Source organism: Haliaeetus albicilla, chromosome 19, assembly GCF_947461875.1.
Source record: "Haliaeetus albicilla chromosome 19, bHalAlb1.1, whole genome shotgun sequence".
NCBI lineage: Eukaryota > Metazoa > Chordata > Aves > Accipitriformes > Accipitridae > Haliaeetus > Haliaeetus albicilla.
This window is the reverse complement of record NC_091501.1, coordinates 12151719-12168780: the sequence shown is the minus strand read 5'-3', so window position 1 is coordinate 12168780 and position 17062 is coordinate 12151719. Positions and strand designations below refer to the sequence as shown.

General features: G+C 52.1%; 1 protein-coding gene across 3 annotated transcripts in view; it reads left to right on the top strand.

Annotated features, from left to right (window-relative positions):
* LOC104325704 (sodium- and chloride-dependent GABA transporter 2) overlaps positions 1-13630 on the top strand; it is a 32912-nt gene extending 19282 nt beyond the window's left edge. For all 3 annotated transcript variants that reach the window (XM_069807659.1, XM_069807658.1, XM_069807657.1), the window contains 8 exons: positions 5722-5825; positions 8680-8804; positions 9391-9503; positions 9650-9787; positions 10558-10660; positions 11293-11393; positions 11845-12015; positions 13122-13630. In XM_069807659.1, coding sequence (XP_069663760.1) covers positions 5722-5825; positions 8680-8804; positions 9391-9503; positions 9650-9787; positions 10558-10660; positions 11293-11393; positions 11845-12015; positions 13122-13241 — 975 coding nt within the window. In that variant the 3' untranslated portion in view covers positions 13242-13630. The remainder of the gene's footprint in view (positions 1-5721; positions 5826-8679; positions 8805-9390; positions 9504-9649; positions 9788-10557; positions 10661-11292; positions 11394-11844; positions 12016-13121) is intronic.
* Positions 13631-17062: the final 3432 nt, after the last annotated feature.

Genomic DNA, 17062 nt, shown 5'->3' with positions numbered 1-17062 from the left:
ACCCGTTTCCCTGGCGGTTGCTTTTTGGAGAGTGTTTGCCCCTGCAGACTCCCCACAGGCTCCTGCTTCCCAATGGATGTGGCGGGAAGGGGAAGCAAGAGATGAAGATGCCCCCAGCTCTTTGGGGTCTGTTTGCTGTGCCTGTGGCCGGAGAGGGAGGCTGCCAGGGTCTGGCTTACGGTTTGCACCAGAGCAGCTCTTGCTGCCGAGGCTCTGCCGAGGATAAGCCCCTCGGGCTACCACAGGGAGGACAGGACGTGCGTGCATCTTGCAGGGCTGTGACCTGCGGGTTAACCGGGGGCCTCTGTAGCCACCCTGGGGAAGGGGTCAGAGCCCCCAGATCCTCTCCAAATTCAGGCCCCTCCTGCTGCTGCTCCAGCGAGAGCGGCTGCTTCCCAGCAAGAGGGGAGGGCAACCGTGGGCCTGCTAAATATTATTTGTTCCCCTTATTTATTTTTTTCCCAGCAGCCTTTAACTTGACCCTGTGCGCTCGGTTTGTGCTGTTGCCGGCCCCCCGCTTCCCCTTTCTGAAGGCGAGCTTGTTTGTTTTCGTGCCGGAGGGCGACCCGCTGCGCCTGTGCGTGGATGCATGTGCCGGCGGGGCTGCCGCTGGCACCGTGCACTTGCTCCCGCCACGCGTCCTCGTGCCCCGGCCCCGGGCCCTGTGCCCCCCAGCCCCGGCAGAGGGTCTGTGGAGGGTCTGCAAGCCCAGGCACCACTGCCTGCCCTGCCTGGGGGGCAGAGGGCAGGCACCGGGCAGCAGGGAGGGAGAGCTGGCGGCTCCCACAGCGTACCGGAGGGGCTTGGGGCTGGCATCCTCTCCTCCACCTTGCTGGAGCGATACATCCTCGTGGGGTGAACCACAGCTGTATTTACCTTGCAGGGCTTCCTCCTCCTCCTCCTCCTCCCACGCCTGTCACCAGCCCTGCCGGCGTGGGACCCGGGTGGCCGGCTGGCCGCTGCCACGCAGCCCTGCTGAGTCTGATCTCAGCGCTGACATAGCAGGAAGGAATAAAGCCGACGTTCTGTCCGCCTGCAAGCAGCAGGGCAGGGAGGATACAGCTCGGCTTCCCAGACAGCAAGGAGCATCCCTTGGAGCATCCCTCGCCCCTCCACACCACCCTGGGGCAGGCAGCTGTGGTCTTTGGGATGAACTAGAAACTTGTTTGTTTTCTTGCGGTGTTTAAAGAAACCCCAGCAGCAGGAGGGCCCTCCTGGGTGTAAACTGTCCCTGTGGGTAGGCAGGTGCCCCGAGATGTGGGGGTTATGTGAGGTCGGTGCTCTCTGGCAAGGCATTGCGAGGCCTTTAGTGCCGGCACAGGGAGATTAACCGGGAACAAAGCACCCATCCTGCACTCCCAAGGAGCCCAAGGAAGTATTTTCCGAGCAGCTAGGGCTTGGGGCTGGGAAGATAATGCCTGGCTGGGTGTAGGATGGGACAGAAGGAATGGGAATGTTTTACAGAAATGGCAGTGACTCGTTCCCTGCCTCCTCTCTCCTGGGGTAAATGTGGACAAGGAAAAGCATTGGCCTGGGCTGTGCAGCACAACGGTGGGTTCTTTGCAGCAGGACCCCAGGGCTGCACAGCCCTGTGCCACTGCAGTGCTGTGGGACGTGGACTGGGTCATTGGGCTGGGGCCTGTGGGCCAGTCCTGAATGAAGGGGGAAAGGCAATAATCTGGAAATAGTGCCCTGGGCATCTCGAGGTGAAATCTTGGGAATCAAGATCTCCCCTTTCAAGGCTGGGCTGAAGCGATGAGTTTGCATGGTGCAGCAGCGGGTGGCTGGTGGGTAGCGCCACAGGATGACTCGTGAGCCATGATGCCGGGAGCAAAAGAAATGCTGGTTGAACTGCAGCTCAAGACTTGAGTGGTTTTTGCTCTCTGCTCTGCATTACACTGAGCATGACCCTCCACGCAGCGTGTACCCACTCTGTGCTGTACCATCTCTCCTTGCTGATGGGGACAGTTTGGCACTTCTCAGCACGGCGCCTGTACTTGGTGTATGACATACACTGGGGTTCAATAACATTTTGCTTGAAAATGGTCTTTACTGTTATTTGTAAGTGCTTTGAGATCTTCCTAAGGAAGGATCTGTTTCAGCACAGGGGGCTATTAAATTTCAGTACATGTAATAAAGCAAATATTGCTGAGAAAATTAAGGGGTGAAGGAATATGTCCTCTCACAGGCCATAACCATCTTGGATAACTGCAGCTCAGGTGTGAAGGCTTTGGCTAAAAACAGAGAGTAGGAGGTTATTACAAACTGGAGTAAACAACATGTTCAAGGAAATTGAATTACGAATTAAATAAACTGGATGGCTTAGAAAACTGCAGACAACAATCAAATCAAAATACCCATGCCACCAATGTGCCGGTGAAATCTAAACAGGATAAATTTTACCAGTCTCTTTGGGAGCAGTGGCCAGAGAACAGCAGCATGCTTTTATCTGCAGGGGAAAGAGAGCCCTGACTGACCCTAGTGAGCCCCGCCTGACCCGAGCAAGCCCCTTTAGTCAGAGTGGAAATATTAAAATAATGAGATGCTGTTGATCAGCAGCAGAGAAGGGAAAGGGGGGGGTCTTGGATGGACTGAAAAAACTATTCTCCCAGTCACTGCAGGGAGGGAAATGAGCACAGGTAGCAGGTTGGGGAGGGAAGATTTGGGTTGCTGTTTTCTGAAGCAAGTAGTCTGTGTAGTCCCCTTGAGCCCACGGGGCCGGGTGGGCAGTGGTGCTTCTTGTGAGAGGCTTGAGGAGGAGGCTGGACCACAGGCAGGCTGATGCCCCTACTGACCCCAGTGATCCTGCAGTCCTGGAACTTGCTGCTGCTACTCAGCTCTGCCACTAGTGGGTCAGCAGTACCTATGGCATCAGTCTTGTTGCAGTCCATTGACCCCCAAGCAATTTGGGAAGTGCCAGAGGACTGGGAGGGATGCAAAGGTGGCTTCTTCTTTGGCCCAAGAGCTGCACTAAACTTTTAAAATGGGAAATAAACTGCATGCAGCCTGAGCTGGTGCTCACAGTCATGTTGACTAAGTAGGATCATAAGCTGCAAGCCAAGCTTAGCTTTATTTACCGTTTCAGCCACAGGCTGCCTTGCTTCAAATGCTAAGGCAGGTCCTGTATTCCCTAAAGATATCCTTGTGGGGCTGGGCTCCCACACAGCCCAGTGTGCACCCCATGGGTGTTGTGCTGGACAGAGCAGGCAGCGGAGAGGGGAGCCCACAGACTCTGCACTGGTCTCTGTTACACAGTCAAGGGTATCACTGAGTTTTAGAAGTGAGCCACTTCATAAGCCACAGAGCTAATGAAACTTGGTGTCTTGATATTTGGCTTCTGCCATGGCTGGTAAAGCACCAGTTCTTTTCCTGACACTGAGACCTTTCTCATGTTTCTTGCTTGTGTGATTTATCTGATATTTAACACTGGTTGACTCTTTCTCCCTGTAGCTTTCTGCTCAGTGGGGAATGCTGAGTTCCTGTCTTTTTCCTGTTCCCTGGCTGTTGTGAAATTCGTAGGTAGTTGATATCCTTGAGGTTTCTACCAACTGTTAAATCTAGTTGCAACTTGTCAACTGGGTCCAATGTTATGGCAAATGTGGGGAAGGCAGTTTGATGGCAAAAGTCTTGTTATCTTGACAAATTGAAATACAAGGGCTCCAAAACCCATGAAAGGGTGCGATTTGAGCTTGAATTTGATGAAAAAACAGAGCTCTAGCAATGAACAGCAAAATAAAAAGCAAACCTAACAAAACATTTCACCCCGATCTGTGCAAAGATGCTTAAATTACTGCTGCAAAGGTGTCAGCTGGTCCAGCTCACCTCAGTGCCTTGCTGTGCCTAAAAAGTAGCTGAAAAGTGAAGGCTGTGCCCTTACAGCCCACAGAGTGATGATGCTTTAGGAATCAATTATAAAAAGGGCTTTGATTTTTTTTCTAATCTTTTTGAAATGCAAAAATGAACTAATACTCTGCTCTTTTAAACCCACCTCCCCATGCAGCTCCTCCAAAAAAAGTAAAATACACTGAGGTCAATTAATTACTTTTTCAACATCTCAGTGTCTCAAACTAGCTGTCACAGTCCTACCTCACCACCTGTCCCTTCCCATTCTACAAATCAGAGATTTGATCTCCCTCCCTGTGAAATGGTGAGCAGGGTTTCAATAGACTGAAGAGAAGGCGATTGGGCTGAACATTAGCTGAATTGCTCGCAGGACAGTCAGGGAGAGCAGTTTCACTGAACCTAGCCCTAGCACCGCTTTGCTTTCTCTCCCTGTGGACTGAGCTTCTGGGTCTTGCAGCAGTGGGCAGGGAGAGGATTCATTCTGTGCAGCTGTTCTTTGAGCCAAAACCAGAATTTCCTCTAGAAAATCACAGCTAATGGGATCATAATATCCCTTCATAAGGCCCATCAGCCTAGGAAGGAGAAGAGGTAAATAAGAAACAAAACCTCTCACCGCATGATTGCTCTTTGGCCAGTATGGAAGAGGAAAGGCAGAACCACGCATTGGTGAGGGTGGCCTGAGCAACAGGGGTGGCTGGGCAGGTGCTCAGGTGACCATTGCCTCAGGACATGAAGTCTTGGCTGACAGGTACAGGTGTGATTTGGAGTCATCAAAACCGCTGTGGTGCTTTCCATTGACTTCTGTTCTTCTCAGAGGGGATCCTGGGGCAAGGCTGGTGTTTGTCTGAGGGCTCACCAGCACTACTACTCCGGGGAAGGAGGGTATAGCCAAACGGAGACTTTTCTCATTAAAGTTGTCCCAGTAATACTTTTCTTCTGCTTTTCTTTACTGATTAGCTTCTCTTTTGTCTCTAGAATGTGGTTACCCTTCAGCATTGGCTGAATGATTGTCTTATCTCTATTTTATAAACCCCTTAGGAAGAAAGATCTTAGAAAACAGAGGGTTTAATTAATAATTTTTGTCATCTCTTCATTTCTCACTGTTGCTTCCTGCTTTTGCTGTTCTCTGCAGAAGGCAGTGGTTGCATTGGTGACTGCACACAGCTAGGCTTTCAGATCAAATTTGGCATTGACAAATGTCAGCCTTGGAGCACTGGGACATGTTATTGACAGTGAGAGTGAAGCAGAGTTCAAAGGTGCCTCATGGGACTAACAGCATTCTTGTATTTTCTTTTCGGAGCTGTCTTTTGCAAACAACTCTGTTTATTTCTAGTACTCCTCTACTCCCCAGTTGATTTTCTTTTAAGTTTTGGAGTCTTTAAATTAGGTCTTGGAGAGAAGGGCCACCACCAGAAGCTGTACGTACCCGTGCCACTCAGTGGGAGACCGGGCTTGCCCAAATCAAGTCGGCCTCCTCTGCTAGCATACGGCTCCTCCAGCTTTTGTGGAAAATGTTCATCCAGTCTCTCACTGCTGGGAGGCTCTGGAGAGTCACAGGGTTCTGCAGATTTGTCCAAGGAAGAAAAAGATAATGATGAAGAGCCATACGTGCTGTGGGTTTGCAAGGCTCCCGGTGCATCCCTTCCCTTTGGCACTCTTAGCACCCCATGGGTGCCTCACTGAGCACTGTAATTCCTGGCACTGTATAACCTGCCCCTAGAAAAGGCTTGTCTAAATGCTGGATATTGCTGACCTCCCGATCACTGGCCTTTCTGCTCGTTACGGCAGCCCCCCAGGGCTCTGCCTCTTTGCATCCATGCAGTGTCTGTGCTCTGTGCTGGCCTTGTCTTCTCACCTGTGTTTGCATCTCCCTTGCAGGTCTGGATGGATGCAGGCACTCAAATCTTCTTTTCCTATGCAATTTGTCTGGGATGCCTGACAGCTCTGGGCAGCTATAACAAATACCATAACAACTGCTACAGGTAACTGGAGCACGGCTCTGCTGCCTAGAGCCTTCCCCTCCCTGAACATCAGTGTACATAGGCTGGTGAACTGCTGGAGGCTACTGGCCCTTTGAAGTGTCATGTTTTCTGTTTCTATTCAAGATGTAAGAAAACTCTTTCCACGTGTTTTCTTCCCAAATCCAGCTCACTGTGCTTTCTACCCAAGGGAACTTTCTGTCTGTGCCATGGATGACAAAGCCCCTCTTCCACACCAGCTGAGACCCAGCAAAGTCAGATCCTCTTCACTAGCTTTGTGACCCCAGCCCGCATCACAACCTCCCCTATTACCTGGGTGCATGAGTAGCCATAGGGGAAGCAGAGCTGTGAGATCTAATGGCTGTAGACTGGAGTCCTTTCACCTTGTGATTTATCCTTCCTAAGTTCATTTGGACCTAGTGTCTTGCACAATTGTCAGTGCTCTGGGTTCCTGTGTGCTGCCTATGGTCTACATATATGCCTGCAGATGTAACTTCTGTTTCTTCCATACTCTCCCTGTGCTGGACTGCCCTTGAACAGAGATGGGCCATGTTGCCGAATAGAATCAGGCTGTCAAGTTGGAGTGGTCAGGTGAAAATAAACTAATTTTGCTGTAGATGTATCCAGCATCTGGAGCTACATCCCCAGGGGTAAAAGGCTAGTGTGAGTGGAGGAGGCCACCTCTAGGTAAAACTACCCACCTGCCTTCCCACCCTTTCTCTGCTGGCTGTGTTGCTCCTGGCACTGGGTTCTCCCCCCACCTTTTAAATTCAAAATTGTGGTTGTTGCCATGGAAGGTCCAGGCAGACCACTGGCTACACAGTCCTTGTTTGGCATCTTTCTCTTCACCTTAGAAGTTCGCTCCTGCTGCGGTGATACCTCTCCAACAGCAGCTGGGTTGGTACTCCTCTTCCTTTTCATGTCCCTTCTCCCAGATGAGTTTTTGAGAGAAAAAGCTCTGGGAGAAGAAGAGATAATGGATTTGGCTTTGGCCTGCTGCATGTCCTTAAGCACTAGCCCTCTGCATCTCCAGCCTGGATGTGTTAACATGGAGAGGAAGACACAAGCTGCTTAGCAGCAAGATTGTAAAGAGCTTCTGTAGCTGCAGCTGGGAGATGTTATAGAAAGGGGAGACATGTCTGTTGCAACACAAATGCTTTATGCTATTCAGCTTTGCTAGGGCAATTGTTCTTAGTTTTGATGTCAAACATCTGAGCAGCCTGTTCCCAGGCATGGCCCCAGTTTAATCAGTCGGTTCTGTGCTCTGCAGCCTTGGTTTGCATAGGAAGACAGGAACCAGCTTCAACTGGGCAGAGGGACACCAGCGTGGTGCCCCACTCAGTTATCTCAGGCCAGGTGTAACCTTTGGTGACCTGGAAGAGAAGAGGACGCGGGCAGGATGGACCACTGTTTGTATGGCAGCAGTCCAAGATGGTGCCAAACGGAACAGACCATTTCTCGCCTTCTGGGGCAGTAAGGGACATCATCAGGGCTCCCTGGCTCCCCTTCAGGTGAAAATCTGGAGATACCTCTTTGCTCTGGCCATTCCTCACATGCTACCCTCCACCACAACACCCCTTTCCACCTGCCAGGTGACTGCAGAGCACCTCCCAGCCCATGCCTTTCCAAGGAGCATTTGACTTGTCATGCGTACCTCCAGGGGAAGAGGGAGAAACACCAGGAAGGAAGAGAAACTATTTGAAATAAATGGGAACTTGTATAAAATGATGGAGAACATAATTTGAGTGGAGAAAAGGTGGTTTATAGCAACAAGAGAAACGAGGTTCCAGCACGGGCTTCCCACTGGGTTAGCTGAGCTTGGTGGAGCGTGACCCTCCTTACCAGCCAGGAGATTCACGGGGGCTCACCCTGCAGGCCTGTTTCGCTCTCCTGCCTTAGAAACCACATGCAAAGGCAGAGCAGTAGTGTTAGGTGCTGTGCAGTCCTTGACAATCCAAAGAGCTGTGCTTTGGAAGGAATAATCTGAATTTGTATGGCGCAAGGGCTCTGCCTGAACTATACTGTCTGGAAATGGTTGCAGACTGTGAATGGATTTAGTTAATGTGCAGGGAGGAGCATGAAGCCCCCAAAATGCTAGATACCTGAAGACTGATACAGAAAATGACACCTGGATTTGCAGAGTAGCATTTAATAACGTCAGAGCGGGCCATGAAATCCCAGAAGGGGTGCGTTCCGTTTGGTTCAGAATATCTCTGAAAGATGCTGCAAATGTTATTGTTGTCCCCAGGGTTGCAGTCACAAGAGGACTAGGGAGACTGGAGCGTGAAAAGGAATTGGATAGATAAGAGGTGTTTAGTCTAAAGAGTAGATGGATGAGAATGAGATGAAAGAGAGACAAAAGGGAATAGATCAGAGAAAATAAATTGGATGGCTCTGTTCATCTTTTTCTCATAATGCACGGACCAGGAGATATCTAGTAGTGCTGAGAACCAAGGAGATTGTAACTGATCTGAGAAATCTATTAAGGAAAAAAACCCATGCCCCCTTCTCAGACAAAAATCATCTCTGGTACTCTCTGCTACAGGAAGGCCCAGGGGAGAGAGAGGAAAAAATCACGCATTTAGATGTGTAGCAAGACTATCTCATAAGCGAGGAGCTTAGGTGAGGAATGCATCGTTATGCTGTCCTTGGAGAAGGCTTTTCCGGGGGGGAGATCCTGCTGTGTTGCCCACCCTGGGGCACCATCCTTCTGCAGCTCCTGGTGCTGAGCTGTGAGGGTGCTGGGAGAGAGGCCCTGCTGTGGGCACAGTGGCTGGGGTGGGAGAACGGGGGCTGCCCTGGGGTGTGGGTCATACCTGGACCCTCACCCGGCTGACGCTGTGCCCCCTCCTCCCAGGGACTGTGTGGCCCTCTGCTTCCTCAACAGCGGCACTAGCTTCGTGGCCGGCTTTGCCATCTTCTCCATCCTGGGCTTCATGGCGGGGGAGCAGGGTGTGCCCATCGCCGAGGTGGCCGAGTCGGGTGAGTGGGGCTGCGGTGGGATGGGGCCGCGGGGGTGCTGTTCTTTGGCCCCCCCTCAGCAAGGGGAGCGTGCCCGCAGGATACCCACCCTGGGGCAAACAGTATTGCAGCTGCGGGTTCCCATCCTGGTGGGCAGCTCCGCTTTCTGCCTCCAAAAGCCAGGGAGAAACAAATGCACGCTCATGAAACATTAAGGTGCAATGGCCGTGTATTGAGGCCGATATAAGCTGCCTATAAGGGTCAGGGTTAGGCAGCCACTGTCTCTCAGTGGGGGAGTGAGGTGCCTGCATGGCGTACGCCCGGGTTTGTGCTGTGCTCCCCTGGGCTCAGAGGCTTTCCCTGGCTCCCAGCCCTGGCGATGGCGACGCAGCCAGAGCTTGCTGTGCCCCCTTTCCCTCCCTTCCTGCTGGGCTCCTCCACCCCGCGAGGATCCTGGGTTTCACGCACACCGCTGGTGTAACTGGAGCAAGAGGCTGCATGGCTGCAGGTTGTGCCTTGGCCGGGTGGCTGCCTCGGGCAGGTCTGCCCCAGGTGTGCCATGCCGCTGCTATGCTGCTGCCTGCTCTGAAAGCCCTTCTCCCCGCAGGGCCTGGCCTGGCATTCATCGCCTACCCTCGGGCTGTGGTCATGCTGCCTTTCTCCCCGCTCTGGGCATGCTTCTTCTTCCTGATGGTTGTTTTGCTGGGACTGGACAGCCAGGTAAAGGTGCAGGTGCAGGGTGGTTCCCTGCCAGACAAAAGCCACTGTCCCTTTGGGACAGGCTTGAACTTGGCTGAGGTGGGGGCAGCAGGGCTGGGGAGCCGGTCAGGACAGGCTGACAGTGGTGGGATCTCTGCTCTTTGTAGTTTGTCTGCGTGGAGAGCCTCGTCACAGCTCTTGTGGACATGTACCCCACCATCTTCCGCAAGAAGAACCGCCGGGAGACCCTCATCCTGCTGGTCTCCGTCCTCTCCTATCTGGTCGGGTTGGTGATGCTTACAGAGGTATTTTGGGCTTAGACCATCTGCACGGTGCTTATTTGGTCTGCGTGCCCCCCTGCAGGGGGGGGCCTGGCAGGTGGTGGGGGTCTGTGCTGGGGCCAAGAGCTTGCTGGTGAGGCCCATCCTGGTGCACGGTGCCTGGGGGAGGCTGCCTTTCCCTCCCCATGTCGTTCGCATTTTCCCTTCCAGCCCTCATCCCTTGTGTCGGTCAGAGTCCTGACACTTTTCCTGCCAAGACTGATAATTGGAGCTCTGGAGAGCCCATATTTTAGTTATAGATTTATCTTTACATGAGCCAAACCTTTACAGCTGTTGCATGGCAAGGGGAGCGCCTTTGTCCTTCTCTTTCGTCTTGGAGCTACACGAACACTTGGTGTAAGGAAACTTGGTGGGCCTGAGTGCGCTCCATATCTATTACAGTGATTTCCCATATATTCCCTTGTTTTGATTAATTGCCTGGGAGTTAAACTGTTCTGGTTTAAAAGCTTTAACTTCTCCTAGCAGTATGTGTGTGTGGATTGACGCTGCCATGATGCTCTTTGCATCTTCTGTTTTCATTTGGGCATAGTTTTGAAAAAGCTGCCTTCAGTGTTGCATCTGCAGCTTTGTGCCTGGACTTCCCCACAGGCCCATTTTGTAGATAGCCTTGCAGCCTGGGCAGTGAAACAGCCAGGCTGCCAGCCTCTGGGCGCCCAACACTCTTTGCCTGTGCCTGATTCATCTCCCCTCTCTCCCTCCCCACCTCGCCTTGCTGCCCACTTGGCCCTTCCCAGGGTGGGATGTATGTCTTCCAGCTCTTTGATTACTATGCTGCCAGTGGCATGTGCCTGCTCTTTGTGGCCATCTTCGAGACTCTCTGCATCGCCTGGGTCTATGGTGAGTATGAACAAGGGATGTCCCCAGCTCTGGTCTCTCAGGCTTTTGCTTGGTCCATCTTCAAAACGCTGGTCTATAGCTCATCTTGGCAATTGCTTCGCAGGGCAAGGCAGACCTCCAAACCCTTGCTTTGGTGCTGCTGGACTCAGTTGGCAGGGGCTTCCTCGCAGCAATGCCCTGGGAGATCTGCTTGGCAGATATCCCCAGCATGTTCCTATGTGCCCCTGCTTTTGAGGTCCTCCTTCCCTGGGGACTTGGAGCTGGCTGGGAAATCTTTTCCCAACCTGTGCATAGAGGAGTCTGAGACCCTCAAACATTTTTGAGAGCCCTCTCTCAGCCTTGACATTCACAAGGGGTGGGTAAAACCTGGGTTCAAGTCCCAGCCTGGGAGATGTGGAGGGGCTGGCTCTGTTGACCCACTGGGCTGTTCTGGGGCGAGAGGATGTTAGTCCAGGACAAAGACTAAAGCTGGCCACACTCCTGGCAAGCTCCCCGACAGGGCTGTCAGCTATGCTGAGGTTATTGCCTCATCTTCTGGGGAGTACCCAAACAGTTGTGAAGCAGGACCCCGGACATACAGACCCTGCTGCTCTCCTTCCCTGGTAACAGCGAGGCATCCTTCTCCTTCGCAGGTGCTGAGCGCTTCTACGATAACATTGAAGATATGATTGGCTACCGGCCATGGCCCATCATCAAATACTGCTGGCTTTTCATCACTCCAGCAGTTTGCATGGTGAGGGCCCATAGGAAGAGGAGCTTTGGGGGGGAAGATGGGCAGACCTAGGTGCCTCTGAGGTACAGATGCCTACATATATACAGAGGGATATGCAGGTGTGTGTATGTATAGGGGTTTATTTGGCCTGTACTATGGGAGCCTGTTCTGTGTGTTTGTGGCTTTGGGGGCCAGGCATGGGGCTAAACAATGGGGAGAGGGGTCTGGCTCAGCAGTGATAGAGGTGGGGTGAGTCGGCTGGTGGGGTGAGCTCATTGCTGCCATGCCCAGTGCTGCACATGGGGGCTGTCCCAGCAAAGCTTGCTTGACTTGCGTCTCCTCTGTTGCTGTCCTGGGAAGATCTTTGTTACCATGAGACCCTGCACAGATGTGGACTCACAAGGAAGACCTCTCTTGACTAATGCTGTTGATCTTTATGCTCTTTTTCTTTTGGTCTCTTCTACCTTGCCAGGCAACCTTCCTGTTTTCTCTGATCAAATATACCCCGCTGACCTACAACAAGAAGTATGTGTACCCGTGGTGGGGAGACACCTTGGGCTGGCTGCTAGCCCTCTCCTCCATGGTGTGCATCCCTCTCTGGATCGTCTACAAACTCTCCACCATCAAAGGCTCCCTTAGAGAGGTGAGGCTGGTGCTCTGGGATCAGGGCATAGGCTGTGCTTCTGTGTTGAAGTCCAGCCTTGCAGGGGGATCATTTGTGTGTTGCAGGTTAATTAGCAGGGAGCCTAGAATAAATCGATTGAATGAGTCCATTTCTGTAACTGACTGTTGGTTTTATTAAGTTCTGCCTGGCTGGAGGGCTGCTCCAAGCTGGCTGTGGCCTCTTGGTGCCCTTTGTTTATTGCTTCTGTGTCTTTGCAAGCACCATTAGGAAAAAGTTCATTAGATGGAGAGGATAAAGATGATCTCCAGTGCCTCGAGTCAGTTTGGAGGCTGCCCATGACTAAGGTTTGGGGCCTTGCTTTTAGAAAGCTCCAGATCCCATGAGTGTTGCAGGCAGCTGAGTGTCAGTGGCCTGAGCCTGCCCAGCTCCTGGAGCTGCTGTGACCCATTGCTGGCTGCCCTGAACGTGCCTTGGGAGAGCCAGGGACCTGGCAAAGCAGACCTTACTCCAGACAGCGTCTTGTCCCCGCCATGGCTCACTGGAAGTTTCACAGACATCCTGATACCCCAGGATCCCACCTGTTCTCTGCCTCCAGCAAGTGCTCAGGAATGGGTTGTGACAGCAATGTGCCCCTCATCGCCGTGTCCAGCATGGACAGGGAGGAGTGGGCACAGCTGCAGGAGCACAGCAAGGATCACACTGCATGATGTAGAGGGTAGCTCCTTATACACTTGCTGTCCCAGTTAAAGCCAAACCTGTGTGCACGGGCTCTCCCTTTGCAGTCTGTGCCGGTGGAGGGGATGACCTGGAGGCACCTGGGCACCGACCTTTCCTTGGACTGCTTTCTAGCCCTGGCATGGAGCAAATGGAGGACAGAGCTTTCCTACTGTGTCTCAAGTCTCTCACGTGCTCAGTACTTGTCTTGGGACAAGTGGTTGAAAGATGAGTTTATCCCCTCAGTTTCTGAAGTGCTGACTGTCCTTATTTGGGACATCGCTGGCATTTAGGGAACAGACCTGCAGCCTTGCCTGGCTGGCTGAAATGATACCCATGACTGGAAGCGGAGGGCCCGGGTCACCTTTTGTCCTTGTGGCTGTGTTCAATTGCCTGCCTTTGCCTTCCAGAGGCTCCGTCAACTCACCTGCCCACTTGAGGACTTGCCTTCCAGGCCGGGCACGGGACATCCCCTTCCCTCCACCAGAGCTGGCCTCCTGATGCTGACAGAACTCGAATCTCATTGCTAGGACCAGTGTGGCTCTCCCTCCCTCCCCCCAGGACGGTTTCTATACAGCCTTTACCACCTGTTGGATAATGCAAGGATTCTTCACTCGCCAAGGAGAGAGGGATTTCGGGCCTGAGCTCCCTTCTCTGGAAGATTTGAAGGGCTGAGGAAGAGGCTGCCGTGGAGATGGTCTGCGTGGAGTTAGCAATGCACCTTAATCCTCTCCCTGGAGAGGGCTCTGAAGGGGTAGATCAAGCACTGGTGTTCCTGAGCATCCCCCGCATTCTGGTGGGCAGAAAGGAAGGACTGATCCTGGAGTGGAGAGTGTCAGAGAGTCACAGAGATGCGGCTCCAGTGTGGACTTTGGGAGCATTTCCATTCATTCCATTAAATCTTTGTTCTTCCCTTCTAGATCTGCTCTGTCTCAGTTTTGTCTCACCAGCATCCCTGCTCACAGCATGTTAGGCGGGATGTGTGTTAGTGGAGCTGTGCTGGGCATTCAGGTCCGGATCTCTGTTGCACTGGGACATTGGTATGGGAGGGCGGCCAGAGGAGAGGAAGCTTGGTTAGGGTAGGAAGGAAAACAGGGAACACTGGTTTGGAGGCCCCCATAAGTGGTAGGCCTGGGGTACCGAGGTGAAGCAGAGAGCACAATGCCACCTTCCGCTGGAGCCATTGCCAGATCGCAGCCAAAAGAGTCATCTGGCTGATGAGTCACTGGGCTATTCCCGGGGTCTGAGAAGCGCGTGGGTTTGCATTTTCTTCATGCAAGTGAAGGATTATGGGAAACTTTCCCTCGTCTCTGCAGGTCTGTGTCTTTTTTGTGCTGACTGCCTTCCAGGTGCTCTAGAGCCCGTCATTTTGGTTTTCCTGCATATGGAAGAAGGGCTGCGTGGCTGAAGCGGGATCTGCATGTTATGTCAACAAACAGGGCCCCTCGTTTCCAGGCTGTTTGGGTAAAAAAAAAAATAAAATAGAATCAAAGAGCTTGTGTTTTAAGTGCTGTAGCCCCAGCATCCGAGGAGGGCAGCCAGAGGACACGTAACCCCGGGAGGCTGGATGGCTCCCAGGAAACCCCGAGGAAGCTGGAGCCCGGGCAGAGCCGAGCGAGCGGCCGGAGGCTCTCGGCTTCCCGAAACGCCCGCGGACACGGGTGGGCACCGCGCTCCGGCCAAGGCTGCCGGTGCCGCGGGGAGAGGAAGACGCGACTGAAAGCAATCCGCGCCGTTAGCCACAAGGTGGCCCCAGGACCTCACCCACCGCCGCAGCGCCGGCCGGGGTCCCCGCGGGGGGCAGCGGGCACCCCCGCAGCCGGCCGGCACCCCCCGCTCCGCCCGCTTCGGAGGATCCTCTGAGCTGGGGGGCTGTTCGCTCTGAGGGTCGGTGGCAGCCTGGTCACCGGCTGTAGGGCTGGGGAGGGGTTTTTCTCCTGGGTCACGATGACCTGGGTGGGCGTTTTCGCCCTTCGTCGCCTGTTGAGGTTTTCTCTGCAGAGAGCTGCGTCCCACAGGGAACGGTGACCTCGGCTGTGGCAAGGACTGGTTTAGGTTCCCGAGGACCTATAGGCAATGGCAAGTTATTTGGCTTGGTTTTCTTGGGCTTGGTTTTCCCCAGTTTAGTGTTGTTGGAGCCTGGTGACCTGAGATGGGAGACAGGTCGATGATGGAAAGGGGTCATGAGCTTTCGCTCACGGAGGCTGTGAAACTCTGGTGAGCACCAAGGACTGGGGGGATTGTTGCTGGGAGGGTTTCTGAGAGTGCAGATTGAAACTCCAGGAGGGAGAGCCCACTGGTCTGTGGTCCTCTGGGGCTTCATTGGCTCTGTTCCAGCGTGCCTGTGGAAACCTCATCTCATTTCCAGCCCATTTTCCCTTTTCCCAGTCCATTTTCCAGGAGAACATGAGGGCGGCTGGGTTCCTTTGCTAGGCTGCACGTGCAACCATGGGTGAAGCCCCGTGGTGAGCCCTGCACCTTCCCTGTCAAAAGCTGAGCCGCTGGGTTTCTGCATGCCTCCCCCCCTGCCTCTGGAGGATGCTGGTGATGCTGAAGGTATAGAGCTGGGGAGCGGGAGCTCAGGGCTGAACTGGCTGTCATAGTTTTCCTGGGTGGCCTCAAAGCTCCAGATTGCCCAGATGCCACAGTGCTTTATGGTGCTCATGTGTGAGCTGAAGGTAGGAAAGAGCATAGAAATCTAGGCCCTTTTGGAAAAGACCCATGATGTGATGGAGGATGGAGCCACCCAGCTGCCATTCCACTTGAATATGGTACTGGCTGGTAGAAATTACTCATAGAAATGAGTGAATGGAAGTTTAATACAGAAGTGGGTTTTTTTTCTGTTGGCTTTTTGAGTCAATCATACTAGAAGCTCCAGCAACAGATATTTTTGTTCATGTCATTCTAATCTTAAACAAACCTATGCTTTCATTTTCCAGTAATGTCTATAAGAGGTTTGGCCCACTGGGAAAGTATTTTAAACCAAATAGAAAATAGTAATTGTCCACAGCTATCTCCAAAATACGGCTGATGTAGAAAGCCTGCTCAGCTGCATGTAGGCAAAGCGGGAGTCTGCTGAAAGGCTTGTGACTTGCTTTGTTTCAAAATAGTCTGGTGTCCAGTGAATTGGGCATGTGGTTTATTGATCTGGTTATATATGAGCCAGGAAACCTCCCAAGCCTGTGTTCCTACATGACCCAATTGCTGTAAAGCTTTGGATGAGCTAGGCAGGTCAGATAAGCAAGAACACCAAAGGTTTTGCTAGACATTCTTAAATAAATGTCTTATTTTGGTAGGACTTCAGGACAAAGTATTGGAACCTATGATGCCTGGCTTGAAATATGAATCGAGTATATTCTGTATTGCTCATTGAGAAGGTTGTTGGACTAAATCTGAAATTAATATATTTTAAACTTCCAGACATGACGTTTTTCACAGTACTTTTTAAGGCCCCACAGTTAGAGGGAATTTTGGTGAAATTCAGAATGTGGAGATTTTGGAATATGGTGACTGCTCATGATTTGGAATATGGTGAAAGGGATTTTCATTACATTCAAGATCAGCGCAGTGCTGCTCTTCTTGCAGTCTGTGGAATTTACTCCTACTCATACCTTCTCCACCTGGGGAGATGCTGACGTCCCTTGAGACAGGAAATGTGTGGTTGTTGGAAATTTTCCACCTTCAGAATCCAAAATCTGCAACTTAGCCTCAGAATTCAACTCATTAGTTTCAGAAAAATGGGGATGAGATTAAAGACCCATTTTTTTCATGGTGTTTTTTCGTTTGGTTTTTTTTTTTTTCTTTTTTTCCCCAGTTTCAAATGAGAAGTTCACATAAAAATAAAGAAGTCCCTGAGATCCTGTCCTGGGTTGTTAGTGCTTGAAGAGGATGACTGACCTTTCTGTTCACCTGTCCATGAAAACCAGGCTCTGCTTTTCCCATACTGTGGTGCTTTTATCAGTGGTGCCTGGGGAAGAGTCTCAGCCCCCTAACTGGGCATCGAGATACTGTTGATGCTGCTGTCCTCCTCCATGGATGGAGATGACCACTGAGGGCAGGGGAGTGACTTCAGATCTTGGGGACGGACCTGTGGACCAGGATGCGTCTGTTCCTGTGGGGAGCAGCCCAAACCCTGGGGCTCCCAGCGTGTTTGAACAGATGCCCTGAGGGGTCCTTATCCATTTGCCACTAGTGATATATAAGACAGTTTTCTGTGGCTATTGAAGAATCATGCAGTTTAAGTTGTGCTGTGTGTTTAGGTGACAATAAAGGTGGATGTGTGGGGAGAAGACAGGCCATGGCGCATAAATGGAGAGAACAGAGTAAGATCGACATCTTAACATGTGGGATA